The sequence below is a fragment of the Apodemus sylvaticus genome, chromosome 1 (assembly GCF_947179515.1).
Source record: "Apodemus sylvaticus chromosome 1, mApoSyl1.1, whole genome shotgun sequence".
Classification (NCBI taxonomy): domain Eukaryota; kingdom Metazoa; phylum Chordata; class Mammalia; order Rodentia; family Muridae; genus Apodemus; species Apodemus sylvaticus.
The window spans coordinates 79,181,344-79,205,745 of record NC_067472.1 but is presented as its reverse complement, the minus strand read 5'-3'; the positions used below and the strand labels follow the sequence as shown (position 1 = coordinate 79,205,745).

Below are 24,402 nucleotides of genomic sequence, written 5' to 3'. Positions count from 1 at the left end.
CATGGATAGGTGAGATTAGCATAGTAAAATATTAAAAACAAACAAAAAACACGGCCATCTTAGGAAAAACAGTCTACAGATTCAATGCAATCCCCATCAAAACTCCAACACAATTCTTTATAGACCTTGAAAGAACAATACTCAATTTCATATGAAAATAACAAGAAATCCAGGATAGCTAAAACAACTCTGTACAGTAATAGAACTCCTAGAGGTGTCATCATCCTTATTGCAAACACTACTACAGAGTTACAGTAATAAACCCCCACGGTATTGGCATAAAAACAACAAGTTGATCAATGGAATTGAAGACCCAGATATAAATCTACACACCTATGGACATTTGTTTTTGATAAAGAAGCCAGAAATACACAATGGAATTATTTTAAAACAAGATCTCATGTAGGCTAGGCTGATCTTGGCTTCCTATGTAGCTGAGGACCACGAACTCCTGATCCTCCTGTCTCTACTGCACCAATACAGGGATTACAGGCTTATATTAGCATACCCTGCTTTTGAATTGTTTTCCAGGAATAAAAGTGAGAGCTCATTCTAGGCAAATACTCTACCACTGAACCATGGCCCTAGTCGTCAGGGTCTCACTGTGTATCCCAGGTCAGACATGAACTTGTATTCTCCAGTCTTCTGAGTGCTGGAATTACTGGTGTGTGTCACACCATGTCTGAAATACTTTATACATTCATAAATACATATATTCCACAGTGGGCTTATATAAACATTCAGTTTCAGAGACTTCACAACAGGAAACTGGTAAAATAAGCATTTATTAGAAGGGCAGAGGGTGAGAGAAGATTCTCCGAGGCCAGCTCGGGAGTGGGGAACAACGGGGGCTCCCTGCTGAAGTAGGGCAGGACTGTAGCTCTTCCCACTCCGGAGTCTCGCAGGGAAAGCTGGTGGCAGAGCTCACAGATGTGTGATCTGCTCACGGGCCTTGGTCAGTGTGTGCTGAGCACCTCCTGTCAAGGGAGGTTGCAGAGGAAGTCGTGCAGAGGCAAGGCCAGGGCCCCTGACAGGGAGATCCCTAAGGTGTCAGAGATACAGGCAGCTTCCATGGCGAACTCTCGGTGCTTGTCACTGGTCTGGGAGAGCAAAGAATGAGGGTTAGGCTTCCATCCACAGGGCTCCTACGGCCACCCACAGCCCTTGTCCAACTGGCACCGACCTCCAGAGCAATGTTGTGGAAGGTATTCACATAGGCGGCCCCGCCCAGGAGCCCTTCATACAGAATGATGATGAAGATGAGGTAGATGCTCGGCAGGAAGCTCAAGCACACGTCAGCCAGCAGGAAGGCCAGGTTGAGGCACTGTGGGCAGAGGAAGGGAGGCTTGAGGCTGGGCCATAGCATGGCAGGGAGGCAGCAGGTCTCAGAGCTGCCAGGTGGTGGGAGATCCTGGTGGGGCAGAGGTCTGTGGGACCCTGACATCTTGACGGGCCTTCGCTGGCCCCATCCCCATCCTCACATGCTTTGGAGGCTCCTCCCCTTCCTTTGTCCCCCCACCCCCATCACTCTTAGCCTGGAATGTTCCTCAGCGTCCCATCACTGGTGATCTCTCAGTTGGACCAGGGTCATTCCCACTGTGGTCACCAGACACCTCCTTTCCTTCTTGTCTTTTTGTTTCTTTTTTAATGGTATGAATCATCACACTTAGACACGCCCACTGTGCGTGGTGTGTGTATACACACACACACTCACACACACACACTCACACACACACTGCAGATCTATCACAGAAGCTTGTGCTTCACAGGCAAACGCTCTACCAGAGTCCTATCTTCAGCACCCAAGGACCCCCTGAATAGCACCTATTCTCCCCTAATTACTGCACTGAGATCAATGGGTCATTTGACAATATCTGGAGACCTACGTGGCCGTCTTACCAGCCAGCATCTAGCCAGGGATACTGCTAAACACCTACAACTCACAGGACAGCAAGTTACACACCAGAATTATCTAGCTGCAAACGTCAAGAGTACAAACTTTTGGACTGGAAAGATGGCTCAGTAGTTCACGGCACTTGCTGTTCTTCCATAGCGCCCACAGGGCTGTTCACAGCGATCTGCCGCTCCAGGCCCAGAGGAGCTGACACTCGTTCTGGCCTCCATGGGCACCAGGTGCACAGGTGGTTCACATATATACATGCAGACAAAGGTTCGTGTATATATACAGCAAAAAAAGTTCACAGCTTCTGTGGGCTTCAGACATGGGTTCAAAGCCAGCTGTATTATGGTGACTGCCTCCAAATAAAGTCTGGGCTGATGAGATGGCTCAGCGACAGGCGCTTCCTTCCAAACCTGATGACCTGAGTTTGATCCCTAGAACCCACACGTGGAGGAAGAGAACCAATCCCACAAGCTGTCCTCTGACCTCCATATACAAGACTTGGCAAGTGCCTCCCTCCCACCAATAAATAAATAAAAGTCTAATTACAATTATTTAAACTGTAAAAAAATAAATAAAAAGCTTGAGGGCAGCTGGGCGGGTAGTGGTGGCGCATGCCTGTAATTCCAGCACTCTGGGAGGCAGAGGCAGGAGGATTTCTGAGTTCGAGGCCAGCCTGGTCTACAGAGTGAGTTCCAGGACAACCAGGACTATACAGAGAAACCCTGTCTTGAAAAAAACAAAATCCAAAAAAAAAAAAAAAAAAGCTTGAGGGCTTAAGAAGTTCAGTAACAAACAGCACTGAGCTAGCGTGAACAGGCCCTAGGTTCAGTCAGAACGACTGCAAGAACAAAGCGCAGAAGCCAGGTATGGCGGAACAGGCCTTCAGTGCCAATGTTCATGGAGCGGATCTGTGAGCTCCAGGCCAGCCTGGTCTATAGATCGGATTCCAGGCCAGCCAGGGCTACACAGTGAGATCCTGTCTCAAAGACAAACAAACAAACAAAGAAAAAAAATAAAGCAGACAAGAACAAAATCAAAATAAATCAAAACAATATCTTGTTCTTCCTTTTCCTCCCCTCAATATTGTTATTTGTATAACACTGAGAAATAGGTGTTGCCCATAGCTATTAAATATTTTAATTTTTGCAGTACCAGGGAAGGGACCCACAGCCTCAGACCGGCCAGGCAAGCAGTCTGCCCCTGAGATACACAGTCCTGCCCCCCGCCCCCCATCTAGTTTCTTTTTCTTTTTGGATTTTGTTTTTTTTTGGAGACAGGGTTTCTCTGTATATCCCTGGCTGTCCTGGAATTCACTCTGTAGACCAGGCTGGTCTCGAACTCAGAAATCCGCCTGCCTCTGCTTCCCAGAGTGCTGGGATTACAGGCGTGCGCCACCACTACCCGGCCACATCTGGCTTCTTGATAGAAAAATCGAGGCTCATTAGAGGTCCCAGGAGCTGCTCTGAGGCACACAGCTATTGAGTACAGAAACTGGCCTTTATTTACCCACAAGTATGACTGGTTCCTCCTGAGGCCACCACACGTTTTATGGAGCCCAGCTGGCGTGTAGTGCTGTCCTTAGGAATGCTTTAGTACACTGACATCTGCTGCTGAGTAAAGAACTCAGGGAACCACGGTGGATGTGAATGAACAGAGCAGGGACTCAGTACCTGGAGCAGGGCCAGCACCCAGGTGAACCGGATTCGGCAACATTGGAGAGAAGAGCGGGAGGCAAACACACCAGCCTGGTACAGCATCTGGTACCTGAGGTAGGGACAGGGAGGAGGAAGAAGCGCTCAGGGCACCTTTGGGATCAACCCCAGCCCACTGCCCACCTACCAACTTCTCTCACCATCGGTACTGCTGAGCATGACTTAGGGATGTGTTCCGGAAAAACAGGAGCTCGAACTGCGGCAGAGATCAGACAAACGGAGCCTGTGGAACCTCAGTTCTGTTCCTCCTCCCACAGCCCCTCCCCGCCTCCCCCATCCCCGCACCCCTCTCCCCTTCCCCCATCCCCGCACCCCTCACTCACAAGTCCCTGGTTGATAAAATATTCTGCAAAGTAGACCAGCACCAGGGGGACGATGTATCGCAAGAGGCCCTGGAAGAGTTGGGAGATATAAGGGAAAGGCAGGAGGCAGAGGAGCCTCACAGGGCACCCGCAGCCACCATCCAAACCTTGAACACCGTCCACCTTTCCTGGAGGGAGAGGTCCCAGCTGGCACCTACAGAGCAGGGAGAAGAGGAGGAAGTTGAACACTGAACGCTTAGCTAGACGCCAGCATGCAGCAAGCAACCAGCCAGCACAGCAGTGTATGGATTTAAACATCACTGGGTCGCACACTTAGTAGTCGTTCAAATGGTAAGCGTCATGCTATGTACATATGTATATACACACAAATACACATATAACTGATTTTAAAAAACGAGCAGGGCAGCTAAGGCTACTCACAGAGAAACTCTGTCTTGAAAAACAAACAGCCAGGCGGTGGTGGTGACCGCCTTTAATCCCAGCACTTGGGAGGCAGAGGCAGAGGCAGGTGTATTTCTGAGTTCAAGGCCAGCCTGGTCTACAGAGTGAGTTCCAGGACAGTCAGGGCTACACAGAGAAACCCTGTCTCGGAAAAAAAAAAAAAGAAAAAGAAAAAAAAAAACCAAACAAACGGGCTGGAGAGATGGCTCAGCAGTTAAGTGTGCTGTCTGCTCCTCTTGAGATCCTGAGTTCAATTCCCAGCAACCACATGATGGCTCACAACCATCTGTAATGGGATCTGATGGCTTCTTCTGATGTGTGTCTGAAGACAGCCTCAGTGTACTTACTCATATACATTAGATAAGTAATATTAAAAAAAAATAGAAGTACATTAGTCCTTAGTGTGTTCTTAAAAAAAAAAAGAAAAGAAAAACAAACAAATAATTACAAAAGTAAATAAATAAATAGAGCCTTTCTCAGAGCTGGAGGGATGGCTTGGGACATCACAGGGTGTGTAGCAGCACACATCCTGAATCCCAGCGGAGGCAGGAGAAGGTTTCAGTTCTGCCCTATAGAGTTTCAAGAGAGCCAGTGCCACACAGAGAAACCCTGCCTCAAACAAACACACAATAAAAAAGAGCACTGGCTGCTCAACCATGAGGCTCAGAATTTGAGTCCGGGCAATATCAGCCAGCTCACAGGACCTGCCTGAAACAGCAATTCTAAGGCCTCTGCTGCCCTCTGCTGGCCATCCATGGTATAAGTTCACACACATAAATAAATATCAATATAAATCTTAGCCAGGTGTATGGTGCCATATGAGTTTATTCCTAGCACTTGAGAGGCAGAGGCAGGTGGATTTGTGAGGTTTAAGCCATTCTAGTGTATAGAGTTCCAGGCCAGCTAGGAATACACGGGGAGACTCTGTTTAAAAACAAATAAGCAAAAACTTGAAGAAAACAAAACAAAACAAAACAGCAACAACAAACCACACTAAGAACCTTCTGTAGAGCAGAGCCCTTTGCCATCCCCGCCCCATTTCCTTAACTTATTTTCTGGTTTTGTGCAGGATCTTACTATGTAGCCTGACTGGCCTTAAAACCATAGAGATCTGCTTGTGGCTGCCTCCCTGGTGTTGGGATTAAAGGCATGCGCCATCCCTCTGGGCCCATCACAGTGTTCTGCCCTGTGAAAATGCTCTCATTTCTTCATCTCGAGCACCACCCTTCTCAGCCATCGGAATGCCTGGCATGCAGTCAGTGGTTAGTAAGTATACATGACTGCTTTGACCCAAACCTTTAGCAGCCTGTTTCCCTCAACTGTGTCCACCGTTGAGACCAAAACCCCAAGGGGAAAGTGACCCTGGGAGGGCCTTTGTGTCCTACCTGGCCTTGCCTCTGGGGTCTCTGTGCCAATGAGAGGTTGCCGGGCAGCAGTCTCGGCCTCATCTTCCCCTCCAGGGTCCAGAGGTTCAGGAGATGTGAGCAAGAAGAAATAGCTGGGGCGGAATGGAAGAGTGAGTCAGGGAGCTATTGTTGGGAAAGGCCCCAGAGGTCCTGCGGGCCCTGCCCTCCCAGGGCCCCTTGGCATCTGCATGGGGGACTCCCAGCCTCTAGGGTACCCTGCGCCGGGAGAGCTTCTAGTCTAGTCAGAGACCTCCTCGACTCGGTCACAGCAGCAGCTCTGTTTATAGTCACCACTTTACAGTAGTTTTTACTAAATGTGTTTCTTGACATTTTTATACACATATACACTACACTCTGGTAACTCTCACCCACCCTCTCGTGTCCCCACACCCTGTGACCTCTCCCACTTCACAGGTCCCTTTCTCATACTCAGTGTCTTTTTGCTTCATTTTGTGACTGAGTTTACGCAGGGATTTTATAATCGTGGGATTTCTTTACTTTGTTTTTCTGAGACAGCATCTTATTACGTGGCTCTGGCTGGCCTAGAACTCAACATGGAGACCAGGCTGACCTCAAACTCCCAGAGATCCACCTGCCTCCTGAGTGTTTGGATTAGAGACATTTGCCATATATCCAATATATCTCATTTAGTTTTTGAGCCAGGGTCTCCTCACGTATCCCAGGAAGGCTTCACACATGTGATCCCTCTGCTTCAGCTCCCGAGAGCCAGGTGTTTGGCATTACACACCTTGTCCTTGTAACAGGCCCCCAGACCTTAGGGTGACTCACTCCAATGGAAGTGCCATTCTAACTATAAAGTTCAGCACGTAGACAGCACCACCTTCCAAAACTAAAACAAGGGCCTAATCTATCAAAGTCAATCGTTCAGGGACAGACTCTGAATGCACTACTAGCCTTGCTTTTTGGCTTCTGTAGTTCTACTTCTGGCTAACAGTTCTCGTTAACTGAACCATGACTGTGGTTTTGTACTCAAAAACTCACGCTGAGAAAGGCTCAGGCTACACTGGGATTCCAAACTCTCAGTGTAGGCACAAGATGGCTAACTGGCTTTCCACTAGCTTAAAGCTGTGTCTGAGCAGGCTTCTCTGTGGACACCACAACAGCCATAAACTATAACATCATCTGCTAGTCTCTGCCTGAGTGCTGAGATTAAAGGCATGGACCACTACACCTGGCTCAATAATGTTTTCTAAAACACACAAATACACACAGAACAAATAAACTAAGGTACACTCGGTCCCAGCCCCAGTCTCAGGGGCCTCCCTGTGTGGATGAGACAGAACCACTGTGAGACAGAGACAACTGAGGGTCAGTCAGGCGTGAAGCTGCCCAGAGTCACACAGCTAACACAGCCCCACTCTGGACCTCAAATCGAGGAACGTCGAGAGTCCAGAATTCACCCCCCTCAAAACAAGGCCAAAGAGTTCTGAAGATTGGATTAGGATCAAGTTCCTCCTCCCATCTTTCCTTTGGGCCTTTCTCCCATCATCCTTTGGGCCTAAGGACACTCACCTGGCTAGCAGCAGAACAGGGATTCCCAACATAGAAAGCAGGGTGTGCTGTGGGGAGAGGCCAGCCTGGGTGAGTCCCAGGTAAGATAGGGATCCAAGAAGCCCTGCACCCCCAGTACCCGAAGACCACCATGAGATCACTGCACTGAAAAGAACACAGGAGCATTTAGGGAGATGGAAGCCGGCAGGGGGCGCACCTCTCCCAGTCCTCCTGGTCCAGGCCGCTTACCTAGGGTAGAAGGCGGTCAATGAGAGGAAGGTGACCTCCCCCAGCCCCGACGAGATGCTGGCCAAAACCACTCCTGGGAGGACAAACAGCAGACGGTGACCTTTAACTGAAAGCCACATCCCCAGTGGTTTGTTCACAGCCTCATCCCCATCAGCTCAGCAGGGCTAAGAATAGATCTGTCACTGAGCAGACGTGACAGGCTAGAGTCTCATCTGAAGAGCCACACCCTCCTCCGCATGTCCTCTCCAAGACTGTACCCCATCTTCATTCAGTTAATAACTCCCAATTATTCAACCCTGCTCATCCCCACCAATACTCAGTTCTCCCATCTCTTCCTATTAACACCCTCCAATTGCTCCTAGAGCTCACTTCTGGTTAGGGAAGCTCTAGAATGTTTGTCTTTGAGACAAAGTCTCGAAATATAGTCCAAGCTGGCCTGAAACTTGCTATGCAGATCAGCCAGGCCTGGCTCTCTCCTTGTTTGTTTTTGTTTGTTGACATAGGGTTTTGCTGTGAAGCTTAGGGTAGTTTAGAACTCACTATGTGGCCCGGACTAACCTCAAATTCACAGTCATCCTGTCTCAGTCTCCCAAGTGTTAAAATTGCATAGGAGCGTGCGAGAGTGTGTGTGTGTGTGTGTGTGTGTGTGTGGTAGAGGTATGCACATGCATGCGCATGCGTGTGCACACACACACACCAACACCACTAGCAGTCTCCCGGGGTTACGGACATATCCTTTTACTCTGGGAAGCTGGGACACTACCCATACATCACCCTGTTGGGGCTTCTCTGGGCCCATCAACCTCTCCCAGCTCCATACTCACCACACAGGCTTAACCCCACTGACTGAGAAAAGGCAACCAGAACAAAGCTTCCAGCAGAACAAGCGCCACTGACAAGCACCCGGGGGCTGAGAAGAGATGAGGAGGAACTCAGAAGGCGGCCTCCACGCGAGACTCTCCACACTCCAGCTTCCTCCCACTCTGCCCTCCTCCTGCCACCCCGACCCAGACCTGTAAGGCAGCAAATGAAGACCAAGAGGAGCCAGAAGTTTAATGATGAGGGTGGGGAGGATGTCAGCTAGGAGCACCGCCTGAGACAGGAGAGCACAGTGAGCCCAGAGCCTGCCAGAGACAACCTTCCAGCCCAGCCGTGGAGCCAGCCACTGAGAGCTGCTGCAGGTTAGGCTCTGGAGTCAGACAGCTCTCGGTTCGAGGCTCCTCTGATGGCTGTCGCGGCAGACTTACACGCGCTGAGTTCCAATCTCCTCATCCCAAACAGGGAAGCTTACAGTGTCTCATTCACGAAGCTGTGTGTGTGTGTGTCTGTGTGTGTGTGTGTGTGTGTGTGTGTGTGTGTCACCCTGAGCTAATAATTACCATTCACAGAAAGTACTGATCATTGCAATCTGCACAGTCCCAACTGGACACCGGGAGAATGAGGTTGCAAAGGCATGGGTCATGGGGACCCCACGTGGACACTCACAGCTGTGGAAATTGAGTTGCAATCAAATCGAGATGAGCTGTTGCGGGGCATGGGTGTTGGGCCTGGTTCCACCTATGGGAGAAAAGAGAGTCTTTCCTACAAAGAGGCAGGAGGCTAAAACACTAACTTCACAAACAAAGCCTAGTCCCAGCTCTGCCCTAACTTTACAAATAGCCGGTAGGCATAGCTTCTTGGGGCCTTAGTTTTTCTATGTCCATAATGAAGGAGAATGTTTATAAACATCTCAAACTAATAGCCCAGAGGTCAAAGATAGCCCCCCCTCCCCAGATGTACCATATTTAAGAGCATTCCTATAGAAATCTGGGCTTCTGGAAAATCTCAACTTGGGTCAAGTTCCCTACTGAACCTGCAAAGTAGAGGCTGTGCCTCTTAGGACCTGCACGCTCTAGCTCCCTGATGCAGAAAGCTCGCCACCAGGGTGATTTTACCTTCCAGGAGCATCTGTAACATCTGAGACATTCCTGGATGTCACTTTTGGTTGTTAGAGGCATGGGATGCTACTAAACACCTATAACATGTAGGACAGACTCACAACAGCCACCTAACCTCAAATGTCAACAGGGCACAGAGACAAAACACACCACAAAATAAGATCTTACCCAGCCAGTTATCTGAGTTCACCAACCTAGTACCCGTCGCTCTCTTTGGGACCCCTCCTGCCGCGAGGACGTGGGAGACACTCTTTAGCTCCCATATCCCACCCAAGCTACTTCATGACTTTTTTCAGGGGACCTCAGGCCCTGGGTGAGCCCTTAGTGTTCCCATGGGAACTAACCTCTGGTGGGGTTAAAGAGGGGTTCACTTACGTGACTCTGGTTCCCAGATGCCTGCTCCTGCTTAAGGATGTCGTGGGCAGCGCTCAGCATCACCACGTATGAGAAATTGTTGCAAAGACCCAAGATCCTAGAGCGAGGACAGATCTTCACTGTCTGGCTTCCTGTCCCCCTACAGATCTTAAAGATCCCTCCCTTACCTGTGCCCTGCAAACACTTTTCTTCCTTCTCCACTATCTAACAGACCTTGAGATTAGACCAACTCATGGCCAAGTGCCAAGACCTCTTCCTCAGCGCTATTTCTTCTATGTTTACACTAAGATTCTGTTCCTTTCTCATCAACCAATACACCATGGCACACTAGAAATACCTAGCATAGTCCTGTGCAAAACAGGAACAAGTTTTCACCTGCTGACCTCAAGGGAATCAAAACAATAGCAGAGCATATTGTTCTTATTTTCATCTCCCAGAGCTGTGCTCTGCGCTTGGCAAAAACAAATTGGCTGGGGACAGAGCTCACGTGTACAGCAGTGCATGAGCCCGGGAAAGACCTGCTTTTAATACCCTGTACTGCAAACAGAAACAGTGGGTGAGCTGGGCATGGTGCTACAGTAGGCCTGCAAAGGCAGGATTACAAATTTTTTTTTAAGATTTATTTATTTTATGTATATGAGTACACTGTAACTGTACAGACGGTTACGAGCCATCATGCAGTTGCTGGGAATTGAACTCAGGACATCTGCTTGCTCTGGCCCAAAGATTTATTTATTATTATATGTAAGTACACTGTCACTGTCTTCAGACACCAGAAGATGGCGTCAGATCTCATTACAGATGGTTGTGAGTTACCATGTGGTTGCTGGGATTGAACTCAGTATCTTTGGAAGAGCAGTCAGTGCTCTTAACCACTGAGCCATCTTTCCAGCCCCAGGATTAGAAATTTAAAGCAAGCCTCTACTGCTTATAGCACTTGAAGAAGACCTTTCCAAAATGAAGAAGGAGGAGGAAGGAGAAGGAGAAGGAGAAGGAGAAAGAAGGAAAGAAAGAAAACCCAAAGTTGCTGCAACCGAGTTGGTTGGAGAAAAACATTCAATAAACACTACAGATACAAACAGGATATGATCAATTGGTGAAGGTGGTAATTTAATGGAAGTTGTAAAGTTCACAGTTGATTCGGTATCTGTGTATTCAACTGCGTTTCACAACTTGGCTCTCATCATCTTTGCTCCAATTGCACTTTACTTTTTGCACAACTCTAAGAGCACTTACCAGAAGCCCACCGCATTCTTCCAGAGGACACTCAGACTCTCCAACCGAGGGGCCTGGGGCTCTGAGTTGGTCTCCTCCCCTGGGAGGTAGAGAAAGCGTGACCCACCACTCACTTAGGTATGCGAAGGCCCCGCCTATCCCGGATCTGGTTGAGGGGGCAGGGCCAGCATCCCAACTCCTCGGGAGAGCCGCGGGGCAGAGGTGGTCATTCCCATGGCAACCGACGAGAGTACTCACTCTCAGAATCCTCAAGGCGCCTCCACGAGCCCGCAGAGCTTCCCATAACATTGAGTTCGGGTCCCCCAAAGGGCTCAAAGTCAGCGTGTGTTCGGAGTTAGCTTCAAGAAAACAGATTAAAGTCTGGGAAAGGTGGGTGCGAAGGATCGATGCCCCGTGGTCACTCCCAGGTTCTGCTGTCTGCTATATATTACTGTCCATACTGTCCATCAAAAAAAACCCCAGATCTCTAGCTCGTGTTCACCCAAGTCCCACTCGTCTGACCCCGCCCCCTGCCCCTCTAAAGCAAAGCCCCCGCCCCCAGGACTGTACCTTTAAGAGCAGCTGAACTCTGCGCAAAGTAGAGGAGCAGGTTAGGGGTCACGTGACAGTACCGGTGAGCGTTCCATCACGTGCTTGGAGGTTGCCCCCTCCTACTTCCGGGTCCTTTCTTTCGCCTTTTCGCCTTTGGGTTTCTCAAACTTCGGGGAGTGAAAGAAAGAGAATTCGAGAGAACCCTGGAAGCACTTATTTTGAACTGAAACCGAAGGGAGCCACAAGTAGAGCCATGAAAAGCGGCACTCTAGAAGCCGACCAAATCTGCCAGTACTAGTCATGGCGCGAGAGGCTTCAGCTTTCCTGCTGCTCTTACTTGCCTGAAACAAATATGGCTACTTTGCTGCGTCTGCCCCACTACTCCACCCAATGTCCCAAGGACAAGTTCTGTTTGGGGGCAAAGGCGACCAGCCTCAAGTCTTTTTATCTGTAGTCCTTACAGACCTATTGTAAAGACCTATAATAATCATCTGGGAAGTAGCTGAGAGTAGATCAATTAAAAATAAACACCCACGCCAGGCGGTGGTGGCGCACGCCTTTAATCCTAGCACTTGGGAGGCAGAGGCAGGCAGATTTCTGAGTTCGAGGCCAGCCTGGTCTACAGAGTGAGTTCCAGGACAGCCAGGGCTACACAGAGAAACCTGGTCTCTGTGAAAAAAACCAAAAACCAAAAACCAAAAAAAAAAAAAAAGGTATTATCTATGGCAATATTCACGATGTTACGAAATTCCCTTTGCCATATTATCTTAGAATTACAAATACCTCAAAAATAGTTCAACCCCTGGTTTTACATATGAGAAAACCAAGGTCCCCTTCCCCCTGTTCCCCCTGTGCTCAGAGGCTAGACCTTTAGCTGACTTCAGAGACTCCATGCAGTAAGAAATAGAGCAGAGGTGCTAAGTTCACTGGTCTGTGATAGCAGCTGTTTGTCCTAATGAGGCCAAGTGGAATACGTCACCTCACATAGCCCCAAATAAGGAATCCTTCCCTCCCTTACCGTTCGCTCAATGGTAGGACAGCATCTTGATCATTCTTCATCAAGCCTGTTCCACTGCTATGGCCTCCAGCAGCCTCTGCCCACTTCTACCAGGTCTTTTCAACCACCTGTCATCAAGGTTGCTGTTTGAAATATTCCCTCCTGTGCCATTCTTCCTAGATCACTCAACCAGTGAGACAAAGGATCCTACCACCCACGCGGGGCTCCAGAAATTCTGCAGCCTCTGTCCTTAAGGAACTCACAGCTTCCTGTGAGTGACAAATGGTCACAGTCCTAGAATAACCCAGGTGAGGGTGTGGGCATCCAGACCTTTCATCCCCAGAAAAATCTTAACAGCATTGAAATGAGAAGCCAGAACTTCCACTGGTCATATCCTCACTTCTACTGCTTCTCCCCAGATAAATCAGGAACCACAAACCCTAACTTCCTCTCACTGAAAGCTGTGGCTTGCTTGGAGGAGGCGGAAATGGCTGAGGTGTGAACACAAGACCTGAGTCACTCAGGCTGCACTTGCCACACGCCCCCTCCCCCATACCCAATTCTGAGCACTCCATTTTCCACATTTTTTTTCCTTCCTGACCCGATCCTCTGCCCATTAGTTCCAGATGTACACCTGAGTCTGAGTCACCTGGACACTCTTAAGCCATTCCTCTGCCTGTCATGAAGTCATCTATGGGGAGGTGCCTAGGGCCTGGGGTGGAGATACGTCAGGGACAGACGGGGAAGAGGAAGTCTCTTGGGTGCTGGGGAGGACTGGCTTACTTTCGTGGGTGGGGACGGATGGTCATTGTGAGCTTTCTGGACACACAGAGACCTGCAGGATGGATTTTCTCCGGCTTCGTCTCCCTGGGCTACATCAGGCTTTGAGGGGAGCACTGGTGAGAGGGGCAGAGAGATACCAGAAACTTCCACCCATTCCTTGTAATCTCACCTTTCCTCCCCACCCCCTCCCCCTTTAGAGCCTCTCCTCAAGCCCAAGCCCGAGCTCCCTTTCCTACAGTTAGCCAGACTCCTAGCCCAGTCTTTCCTGGGTTTCAAACTCCCGCTTCCACAAACGCACCCATGTACTCAAGCTAGGCCCTGTCTCAGTCTAGCAGAGGTCCGGATCCCAGATTTCTTACCCGGGCTTTGCTGATGGAGTATTCTTGGGGAAGTGGGTAGACCTCCCCTGAGTGTCTTCACTCTTCTTTCTTTCTTCTCTTCTAGGACTCCTTCAGTGCCTTTGTGTCCTACCTCATAGGAGACACAGTCCCCACAGTAGAGAGGCAGACTCAGGCAGCTGAGGAACTGGGGGAGGTGACTGCAGAGAAGGTTGTAGGGGAGGAAGCCCAGGAGGTACTGGAGGGACTTAAAAGTGGCCAGAGTGAGAGGGCAGGGGCACCTGAAGAGACCATAAGATGCCAAGAAGAAGGTTTAGCTGGTAAACAGACCTGGGGATGGAGAGCAGATAGCTCCACAAGGCCCCAGGCAGAAAGGCAGGACACTGGGTCCAGGAAGGCAGCTGAGGGGGCCAGGGGCCAGGAGCCACTGAAGCCTGAGGCGGGGCCTGGGACTCACAGAGACAGGAGCGATGCAGCCCAGGAGAGGTGGGAGCACGGTGAGGAAGATGTGAGTAGTGGGGGGCCGCTGAGAACCTGTGAACAGAAGGAAGAGGAGGAGGAAGTCATAGCAGCAGAACCAGCAATGGCCAGAGGAGTCACGGCCAGCTTTGCACAGCCAGCCTGTCACAGCCAACCTGAGGGGAATGCTAGCACTGAGGGACAGAATGTGACAGAGAGCAGCAAAGAGCTGGACTGGGTGGCCAAAGACATAGCTGCAGAAGTCAGGTGGTTTAGTACCAAAGGGGCTGACAATGAAGAGGAGAGGATGGTCCCAACTAGGGATGGCCAAAGTGCAAGGGCACAGGGGACACAGTGCTCAGGGGAAGAATCTGAGGACTGGGCCATGTTGAGTGGAGAGGCCTGGACAGTCTCAGGCAGGGAGGGGGCTGATAGCCTAGGAATTCAGGAAGCAGAATATAGGTCAGACCCAGGAGACAACATCCCAGAAGCTCCTGGGAGAGTCTGGGTCCTAGAAGAGCCTGGCAAGGGAGACCAGGGGGATGAGGTCGACGAGAAGAGCGAGGCTGAAGTTAGGCTTCCGATCCAGACCCTGGAGACCGAGAGAACCGTAGAGATGACTGAAGACCAGATAGCTGGAAAGGGGGCCGTGGGAGACCTGGAGACAGGGGGCAGCTTTGAGGACGAGGAGAGGCAAGACTTAGCCATCAGACATAATGGGGTGAGTCTGAAAGAGGAGGTGCAGGCAGAAGAATCCTCCAGGGAGAAAAGTTGCTCCTGGGCCACAGAGGCTATACGAGCCCTAGATACGGAGGAAGGTGAGCCTGACTGGGAAGACTCTCCAGAAGCCAGCACTGAGGAGTTGTCTGTGGGAGAGAAGAGTGAAGCAGCTCAGATGACACCAGAGGTATTGAGAGTAAAGGTCGCTGAAGGACTGGACCCTGAGCTGATGAGAGGTTCCCAGACCTTGACTAAACAACTTGAGGAAGGACAGAAGGGTCAGGAAGAGACGAGTGGAGCTCCAGAGCTGAGTCCAGAGGGGATGCTAAGCTTGAAGGAATATCCTAGGCCTCTGGGCTTGGTAGGTCCTGAGCTAGAAGCCTGGGGAAACTGGAGTAGGGGCATGGACCGCAGAAATAGCCAGGAGGAAAACGCAGATGCTGAAGCAGGTAAGGAACAGACTGCTGTGGAGCAGGCAGTGGAGGTCCAGGCTGAAGGAGGCCAGGAGGCCCAACAGCCAGAGGGCTTCAGGTCAGGAAGAGTGGAGGAACTGGCCTCCATAGCACTTAACCCGGAGCTGGGCGGAAGCCAAGGAACTGAGGCAGGGACAGAACAGTCAGTGGGGACATCCAAGCCCACAGAAAATGAGGCGGCTGAGGAGGAGGCTGCAGTGCCTTGGGAGGCAGACGGAACTCTCAGGAACAGGAGGTTGGAGGAGGTGCCTCTGGGCCTGCATGACAGTGAAGATACACAGACCAGTTATTTGGCTGATGAGATTATTGTGGGTATCAGTACTATGGATGCAGAGGAAGGGTCAAAATGGGAAGCTGGGTTGGCTCCAGAAACAGAGCTTGGGCAAGCCTGGTATTCGGAGGGCAGAGGGGATGCTGGGAGAGGCACCAAGCTGGAGGAGACTACAGAGAAGCAAAGTGGTCAGGAGGTTGGCATGGAGAGCTCAGCAGAGGAGAAGTTGTCTGGCTATGACATCCAAGAAATTGATGGGACTGAAGAGGAGGAGCCGGCAGAGATGGATCTATCTGTAACGGCAGAAGAACTAAGGGGGACAGAGGGTGTGACTCTAGGCTCCCAGGCAGAGAGCGCAGAGGGGTCCATAACCACTGTGGAGACTGAGGGGTTCCTAAGAGATCAGATGCTGTTGAAAGAAGAGGCTGGGGGCGGGCAGTCACGAGAGCCGAAGGGCCACAACTCAGAGGGCGAGATCCGAAGGCTACAGGAGGAGGAGGAAGCAGAGAGGACAGAGACCCAGGAGGCCTATCCAGGCCAGGACGACTCTTCAGGCCAGGAGGGGCAGCAGACACACCAAATCCCCACAGTAGCTGTGCCTGCGCCCTCAGAATCGGCAGAGGCCACAGCAGGTGCCCCAGGGGATGTTCACAGCAACTGGAATGAGGTGAGGGCTTCAGCAGGGCCCCAAGAGGAACAAGCAGAATCCGGAAGTCAGTTCGCCACAGTCCTTGTGTCCCTTGCCCTGCAGGCCCTGCTCCCTGGGTCCCGCCTGGATGTCTCTGTCCCTCGGAGTCGTGTGCTCCTTTCACGAAGCTCCTCACGGAGGCGCTCAAGGCCCTCTTTCCATCGAATCTCTGTTCCTGAGCCGCCGCCGCAGTGTGACCCTCCCAGCCCCCAAGCCCGGGAGGAGCAGCCGCTCTCTGAGCAGTCCCCTCTTCAGCTAGAGGAAACTCCAGAGCTAAGTGCCACAAAGCCCGAAGGGACTCCAGTGCCAGCCAGAAGAAAAATGCTGGGGCGTGGGTAGGCACAGGGGCACTATGCTGGGGATGGTGAGGAGGCTGTGGGACCCTGGGGTCCAGCTCCCACAGCTTCCACGGGTCTGTTCCTTCCACAGGTTTGGCTTCGCTCATCCTGGCATGATGCAGGAGCTGCAAGCCCGACTGAGCCAGCCAAAGCCACAGTGACAGGGCCTTGTGAGAGAGGCCTCCCAAGGGAGGGTCCGAAGGCTCTCTGGACCCTGGTTGCTCTTGACTCCCTCAGCCACTGGAACACTTCGTTTACACCCTCTGGGCCTCAGCTAAGCCAGATATTTATGAAGACCTTGAATCTAAGGATTAAGCTGGTGGGGTCCTGCTGCCCCGGCGTGGTGGGGGTCCTGGTGTCCCAGCATCTGTCATGGATTCCTTTCCTGGTCACCTTTTGCATCTGTTTCAGCTACTCGAGAGACTACAAGGAAGACAGGGTTGGGGAGACTTCCCCGCCCCATGGTCATTCGCCTCCCAATTATCTTTCATGTCATGATGGAGCCCCACAGAGAGCTGTGTAAGATAGCACACCTCAGGGTGGAAGACAGCCCAAAGGAATGAGGTGCAAGGACCAAGGGACACCACTTGGAGTCACTGGCCACGGGCAACAGACCAGTTGCTTTGAGTTTCCAAAATGACAGCTCAGTATCACAACTCTGCAGGTTACTATGGTAACCTCCATGCCAGAGTTGGGGAACAGTGCCCAGGAACTCTAAGAATACAGGAGTAGAGAGGGGTTTGTGGCGGCTGGAAGCCCCCCCCCCCACTCCTCCCCAAGCTGTCCTGTTCTTTGGGTGTCAGACCTTCCTGTGAAGAGACGTGGAGTCACAAACTGGGCTGGATGGCTTTATTAGGCACCCAGCATGGTGGCCTAACTCAAGAATGAAACAATAAATAAACCATTTCCTAAAAATAAATAAATATCCAAGAAATAAATATCTGGTAAGGACTGGAGGGCTTTTAAATTATTGGGTCAGGGCTGGGAACTAGTGAAGCCCTGCCTGGTCTGAGGCAGATTAGCTAGAGACTGTCCTGCACAGTCGGCCAGACTCCAGCCTTAGAGTCTTAGTGCTTGAGGGAAGGGGGCTGGAAGGTCACTCCACAGGCCCTGGAGCTAGGCGTTAGGATTCCCAAGCTGAGCCTGGGCGCCTGGGCAAGGACATGAGCAGCAGGTCCCGCACAGCCCGAGATAGGACAAGCTCCAGGGAGTGTAGGAGCTGGTAGGTGTAGAGCAGCTGGGGCCAGGACACTTGGGATGACACTTGGTTGGGGCCACCCAGAGCCCCTAGGAGCTGCTCCTTCCCCTCCTCCTTCTCCTCCTCTTCCTCTTCCTCCTCAGAACAGTTGAATCCTGCAGCCAGCACCTGTGAGGAAAGACCCATGGGTCGCACAGTGCCACATCAGGAACCCGAGAGAGTCTCCATGCCTTCTGTTGCCCATTACCTCCAATGACATCAGTAACCACAGGCCACGATTGCTCTGGGGAGCCTCCACTTCAGACTTCCAGGGTCCAAGTCTTTATCTAATCTAGACATGTCTTTATTTAAATCTTACATTTGTTTCTTTTTTCCTTTAACATTTCTATTATTTTATTTATTTATTTATTTATTTATTTTTATGTGTATGGATGTATACCACATGTGTGCAGTGCTTAAGGTGAGATGAGATATCAGGTCCCCTGAAACTGGAGTTGGGGACAGTTATGAGTCACTATATAGGCGCTGGGACTCAAACTTGGATCTTTTGCAAGACAAACCGTGCTCTTGACTGCTGAGCTATCTTGAATATATATGTGTGTCTGTGTATATAAACATGTATGTGCACTGCCTGCATGACTGGTGGTCTTGGAGGCCAGAGAGAGCACTGAGTGTTAGCATTTATCCTGTGCAAGAACAGTGAGTGCTCCTAACTTCCGCTGCCGTCTCTCTAGCTCTATGTTGCTTGTGTTTGTTTATTTTACAGAGTCTTCCTATATAGTCACAGCATGGACTTGAAATCACAATTCTCCTGCCTCAGCCCACCAAGTGTTTGAGACCACAGGAATGCATCACCACACTTGGCATACTATATTAAAAAAAAACTTTTAAATTTATTTTATGTGTATGGGTGTTTTGCTTGCATGTATGTGCACCACTTACCAAGTGCCAAGGAGCTGAGAAAAGGTATCAGATGCCCCAGGATTAGAGTTACTGATGGTTGTGAGCTGCCATCTAGATGCTGGGAATTGGTCCCAAGTCCTCAGGAAGAGCAGGCAGTGCTGTGAACTACAGCGCTTTCTCTCCAGCCCCTTACCTTTTATCCTTCTATCTATCTATCTATCTATCTATCTATCTATCATCTATCTATCATCTATCTATCTATCTATCTATCATCTATTATCTATCATCTATCTATCCATCTATCAATCATCTATCTATCTATTATCTATCATCTATTATCTATCTATCTATCATCTATCTATCATCTATCTATCATCTATCTATCATCTATCTATTATCTATCTATCTATCTATCTATCTATCTATCTATCTATCTATCTATCTTAGAAAATGGTCATGGTAGAGCAAGATGCTCTAAACCGGGTGGGATTGCTTTGCCCTGTGGATCACTGGTCAGGAAATTCTCTGCTGTTAAGGATTTTTCAGGATCAGAGGGGGTGAAACAGGTACTTCCTGTTTTGCATTTTCGATTTTCTTTTTACTAAGGTAAAATTTCTATTGCCCTTTGAACCATCTCGGAGAATCCGAGCGAAGTCGGAGCTGGGAAGAGATGGATACTGACTGGGCCTGATGATGACAGGGGCTGTCCTGGTGTCCCACGGTTCTTCTTTCACTGGAATCCAGCACTCGAGAGAAGGCAGAAACTTGTGGGCAGAGCCAGGCTCTGCTAGTGTCTCACTAGGCCTTTTCAACCTGATGCCCAGAGGTGTTTCCAAAGACAGCCAGCGAGCCCGTTTTGCTTGTAGAGCCCTGGGGTCAAGGGTATAGTGTGCACTCTACCTGGAACTGGAGGTGTCTGTGCAGGTCCCGGAGATCCAGCCTCATGGCCCACAGTTGCTCCCTCTCAGAGCTGGTCCAGGTCCCCTGGGTCCCCAGCCCTCCCAAGAGGGCAGGGAAGGGCCGAAGCGTGGTAGCAAGGAAGCAGAGTCTTTCGAAGTCCTGTTGAAGAGAAGGGGGATGGTCAAGAGACAGCCGTAGAACACCAAATCGAGCACCATCTCTATGTGGGTCTCTTTTTGATTCTAGCTTCCATTTAACCCACAAGTTTATGTTTTAGAATTTTTATTGTCTCAGGCACACGCATCTAATCCCAGCACTCAGCAGGCAGATATAGGTGGACCTCTGTGAGTCAGAGGCCAGCCTGGTCTACTTAGTGAGTTTCAGGTCAGCCAGGGAAAATAGTGATGCCCTGTCTCAAAAAAACCCTAAACAACAACAAATAGTATTATATCATGTCTATTTATATAGCATGTGTGTATGTGTACCTGTGCACATGCCTGTGAATATCAGAGGACAACTTACTGAAATTGATTCTTTTATCATGTGGGTTCCAGGGACCGAACTCAGGTTGTTAGCCTTAGCAGCAAAAGCATTTCTCTTCTGAGCCATACCACTAGCCTCCTGGGATTTATCCTTGCCTTCTCCTATCATTGTGAGGTCGGCCCCATCCCCTCAGCCCTACTCTTCTCCTCAACCCACTCCCTCCATGCACAGCCTTGTTCCATTCCTTCCTTTGCCATCCCACACAACCTGCCAGTCACACCCTGTTCCAGCATCTCTACCAGCTTTCCCACCTCTTTGGGATATATGTGGAGAAAGAGAGGGAGAGAGACAGAGAGAGACAGAGACAGACAGAGAGAGAGAGACAGAGAGAGAGAGACAGAGAGAGAGATACTGAAGCTGTCTTCAGACACACCAGATCCCATTACAGATGGTTGTGAGCCACCATGTGGTTGCTGGGAATTGAACTCACAACCTCAGGCAGAGCAGTCAGTGCTCTTAACTGCTGAGCCATCCCTCCAGCCCTCACTCTTTTTGTTTGTTTGTTTGTTTGTTTGTTTTGTTTTTTGAGACAGGGTTTCTCTGTGTAGCCCCAGCTGTCTTGGAACTCATTCTGTAGACCAGGCTGGCCTCGAACTCAGAAATCTGCCTGCCTCTGCCTCCCAAGTGCTGGGATTAAAGGCGTGCCCCACCACTGCCCGGCCCAGCCTTCACTCTTATTCTTAAACCAAATCCACCTCCCTCCACGGGCTCAAATTCAATTTGTCCATTGCACTTCCTTCTCTTATCCAACCCAATTTTCACCCCTATCCACAACTGTCTTCTCTCTGATTTGACCCCACTCCCATCCTAGTCACACATCCCACAGCTACCTCCATTCTCGACCACATTAGGATCCCAGCCCCACCTCTTCCCCCACCCAAGTGTCAATGCTCACCATCTCAGTTCCCATTTTCAAATCCCAGCATGCTCTCTCTCCCTCTTTGTTTCTCTGTCTCTCTCAAATTCTAGTCTCTGCCTCCCAAGCATTGGGATTACAGATGTGTACCACTACCCTCAGCTTCCAGCTTCACCCATATACAGAGACATATTAGTCACACAAATCTACAGATCCACATCTGCCCGAACACTTGTCCGTGTGCCATGTTTTACTGCCAGTCTCCCCATCCCCTTGCCCTTCACTCACAGAGAGGTGACGCCATGCCTGGAAGGTCAGGGAAACATTGGGAAGATGGTGTCCCAGGGGCAGGAGGTCCAGGTTCACTCCTGGCAAGCGAGATTCAGCCTGAGGGGTAAGTTCTGTTAGTGACGGACAGTGAGACTTGGGGGTGTCCTCACCTCCAGACCCAATTGCACTAAAGAGACTCACAAAGCTGTGGACATAGCCCTGAACCTCAGAGAGCAGCTTCCTGGCAAGGTACAGACTGACTGTGAATTCCCTGCGCAGCTCTTGAAGGCTCAGGGGGTCTCTTGGGAACCCCCAGGAACCAGCTTGTATCAGAAGCAAGGGTAGCAGCAACAGGCTGAGCCCTGGAGAGAGGGGGTAAAGGGGACAAGATAAAGGCTGGAGAACCCTGGAGAAAGAAGAAACCAGTCTATACGATCACTGAGTCTCTTTGGCTGGCATCTTCAAGCTGCCCCCTTAGAACCATCATTTGGACCACAGAGGCTACCCCATGTCATCTCTGCATACTGTTGTAAGAACACCAAAGGCAGCATCTTAATACACACAGTCCAACTAGTTCCCTTGGTCAATTGCCATTTCCAGAGCCCAGCCTACATAACTGCAGTATGTGCCCTAGACCTTGAGACTGGGTAAAGTGAATAGCCACGTTTAGTGAGAGGTCAGGGAGGCAAGGGTGGGTTCCAGATCCATCCAAACACAGGCCAGTACTCTTTCCCCAAGGAACTCGGAGGAAGAACCCACCAGCCCCAGAAGTGAAGACACTGTGTTCTGCTAAGGATTCCTTAGGCACACCCAGGCAGCTCTGATGCTTTGAACAGACCTAGGGCCCTATGGGGGAGACCTGACAAAGCCAGCGGTTCTATTCTAGGGACTCATATGGAAGACACGCCACTGTGCACTGAGCCCTTCTGGGGTAAATCAGCAGTATATACGGTGCTGGAAGGGACATGCGGTGGGGATGGCACTGACGGAGGGGAATCTCCTCATCCTGCCTTGAGCAGGTCACCTCTTATCTTGGTGTCCCAGGCTCCCAACTATGGAATGTCAGGCTCTCTGACTTTTCAGGGGACTTCAAGCCCTGCGTTTCATGATAAGAGGGGAGCAAGGCTGTGAGGTGGGGGCTCTGGGAAGAGAGCAATCTTCAGTGGTTTCTCTCTCAAGTGGGAGTTACACAATTCTCCCCGAAACCCAAACCAAAACCATCCCCAAGTCTCTCCCCACCCTTGCTCCTCTCCAGGTCCCTTCCCGATCCATTCATAATCTATAAGCCTCCCCAAAGTGCCCTCAGCGGCCGTTAATGGAAGCTTCAGGGGCCATCTATTTTCCCCATGCACTTTCAGAAGTGGGCAGTGATTGAGATCTCTGGCATTTCAGTCTCTTGGCTTGAGAGCCATTCTGACTCCCTAGTATCCTGGAGACTAAATGGAATTCTTCCTAGCTCTAGGATGGGGACAGGACATGGGCCCTTGCGCCTTGGTAAATATTACACCCCAGACTAAGGTGTGCTAGCTCATACCCACTTACCGCCTCTCTAAGTTCTAGACACTCCAAGATCCCTTTGTAGAGACTCTGCCCTCATGCTCCAGCTCTTGAGCCCATCCAGCCCTACCACTTGCCCCTCTTCCCACAGCTCTGTTCCTTTAGCTACCTTCTAAGTTCCAGTTAGAGACCTTTTATGCAGAGGGGTTGCCCCCTTGGTCCCAGTCACCACTTGTACCAGCCCCCTGTGCCATTTCTCCAGCTGTCCTTGGTTCTCAGCCTCTTTCCTCTGCACCCTTCATTTGTCTACTCAGCCCTGCTCCCAGCCATATTCCCTGTCCAGTCCTCCTCACATATCCCAGACAGGTGCTATCGCTTGCCTAGCCTGGGCAAAACCATAATTCCACTGCTCTAACCCCTGCCCACTTACACCAGTCTCATTCCTGTGGTCAGCTAGCCATGTCTGTCTGCTTGGCCAAAGTGTCGTCCCTCAGCTTTCTGCCCCAACCCTACCTGTTAAACTTTCCCAACCTCTCCCAGGCTCCCAAACCTCCCAGCCCTCTACCCAGTCCCCACTTTCAACTCACGCCAGCCAAGGTCTCCTGTCACCTGGCCCATGTCAGGGCCCAGCCTCTGTGTGCAGCCATCTCCTGGGTAGGGGGGTCTTATACTACTGGGGGGTGCGCCCAGTTTCACTTTCTGTCCTGCTTGTACTTTCAGCTTTGTGCTAAGTCTTCCCTGGTTAAAATGGGGAAACGTAATTTCCCTTCCCAGAGGGGGAAGCATGGGGGTGGCAGGAAGCTGGGGTTTCAGCCCATCTGAGCTCCAGACCCAGGGCCAGCCCTTCCCTCACCTCCCCGCCCCTGGGGCTCTGGCCACTCACATAGCACTGTCCACCGGTGGGACCCAAAAGACCCAATCTCCTTGTGCTTCTCTACTGTCATGAGCATCCAAGGGCCATTGGCAGTCCACTGTCCTGTGAATGACAGATGGCCAGGTAAGGGAATTACCCGTAAGAGGGGACTCAGTGGAGGTGACTCATCCACACCCTCATTTGGTTTACCAGATGGCTGTAGAGTGTGCGGGAAGTTGTAGTTCCATGGTGCTGGATGAGTCTGTGTGGGGCTGGCAGGAACTGGTTTGATGCCTTGAGAGCCGCCACTCAGGTGTCTATAAGTAAGTATCATGGATGAAGGAGACCCAGCTCAGGGCCATGGTCTCATGATCAGCCTCATTTAGACAATGGCTCAGTCTATGGACAGAGTCACATAGGATTAGGGGTCAGTCCATATGAAAGGGTCAGAATTTGGTCTAAGGTGAAACTCAGCGCCTAGCCTGGGGCCAGTGTATGTGATCTCTCTGTGTTTGGGCTCAGAGCTATCAAGGAACCTTCTGCTGTGGCTGGTCAGGGTTAGGCTTAGAGCTTCATCAGGGACAGAGCTGTGCAGTCTCTGACTGAAGCCATGATTCAGGGAAGGTGAAGCTAGGGTGAGTACTCAACCAATGACTAGAATTGAGGTTCAGCCTGCGGCCAACTTGGGGG

General features: G+C 50.6%; 3 protein-coding genes across 9 annotated transcripts; 1 reads left to right on the top strand and 2 right to left on the bottom strand.

Moving 5' to 3' along the window:
* Positions 1 to 766: 766 nt before the first annotated feature.
* Positions 767 to 13,486, bottom strand: Cln3 (CLN3 lysosomal/endosomal transmembrane protein, battenin). Of its 6 annotated transcripts, none has more exons than XM_052199120.1 (18): positions 13,406 to 13,486; positions 12,644 to 12,750; positions 11,644 to 11,792; positions 11,332 to 11,432; positions 11,095 to 11,173; positions 9,859 to 9,955; positions 9,032 to 9,103; positions 8,560 to 8,639; positions 8,371 to 8,456; positions 7,547 to 7,619; positions 7,319 to 7,462; positions 5,765 to 5,877; positions 4,085 to 4,131; positions 3,939 to 4,007; positions 3,756 to 3,811; positions 3,574 to 3,667; positions 1,184 to 1,324; positions 767 to 1,100 (listed from the first exon to the last, which is right to left on the bottom strand). In XM_052199120.1, the coding sequence occupies exons 4-18, from the start codon at positions 11,375 to 11,377 to the stop codon at positions 981 to 983; spliced, it is 1,317 nt and encodes a 438-aa protein (XP_052055080.1). In that variant the 5' UTR covers positions 11,378 to 11,432; positions 11,644 to 11,792; positions 12,644 to 12,750; positions 13,406 to 13,486; the 3' UTR covers positions 767 to 980. The 6 variants fall into 6 exon arrangements, with proteins under 6 accessions (XP_052055080.1, XP_052055100.1, XP_052055091.1 ...); XM_052199140.1 differs by lacking the exon at positions 13,406 to 13,486 and adding an exon at positions 13,272 to 13,288; XM_052199131.1 differs by lacking the exon at positions 13,406 to 13,486 and adding an exon at positions 13,257 to 13,271.
* On the top strand, positions 13,431 to 18,786 carry Apobr (apolipoprotein B receptor). Of its 2 annotated transcripts, XM_052199107.1 has the most exons (6): positions 13,431 to 13,521; positions 13,850 to 16,333; positions 16,418 to 16,689; positions 16,784 to 17,636; positions 18,034 to 18,202; positions 18,657 to 18,786. In XM_052199107.1, exons 1-4 carry the CDS (start codon positions 13,465 to 13,467, stop codon positions 16,851 to 16,853), a joined length of 2,883 nt encoding a protein of 960 aa, XP_052055067.1. In that variant the 5' UTR covers positions 13,431 to 13,464; the 3' UTR covers positions 16,854 to 17,636; positions 18,034 to 18,202; positions 18,657 to 18,786. The 2 variants fall into 2 exon arrangements, with proteins under 2 accessions (XP_052055067.1, XP_052055056.1); XM_052199096.1 differs by having other exon boundaries at positions 18,034 to 18,786.
* Positions 17,638 to 23,584, bottom strand: Il27 (interleukin 27). Its single transcript, XM_052199177.1, has 5 exons — positions 23,447 to 23,584; positions 21,564 to 21,724; positions 21,381 to 21,479; positions 19,694 to 19,852; positions 17,638 to 18,058 (listed from the first exon to the last, which is right to left on the bottom strand). The coding sequence occupies exons 1-5, from the start codon at positions 23,475 to 23,477 to the stop codon at positions 17,816 to 17,818; spliced, it is 693 nt and encodes a 230-aa protein (XP_052055137.1). The 5' UTR covers positions 23,478 to 23,584; the 3' UTR covers positions 17,638 to 17,815.
* Between the last annotated feature and the right edge of the window lie 818 nt (positions 23,585 to 24,402).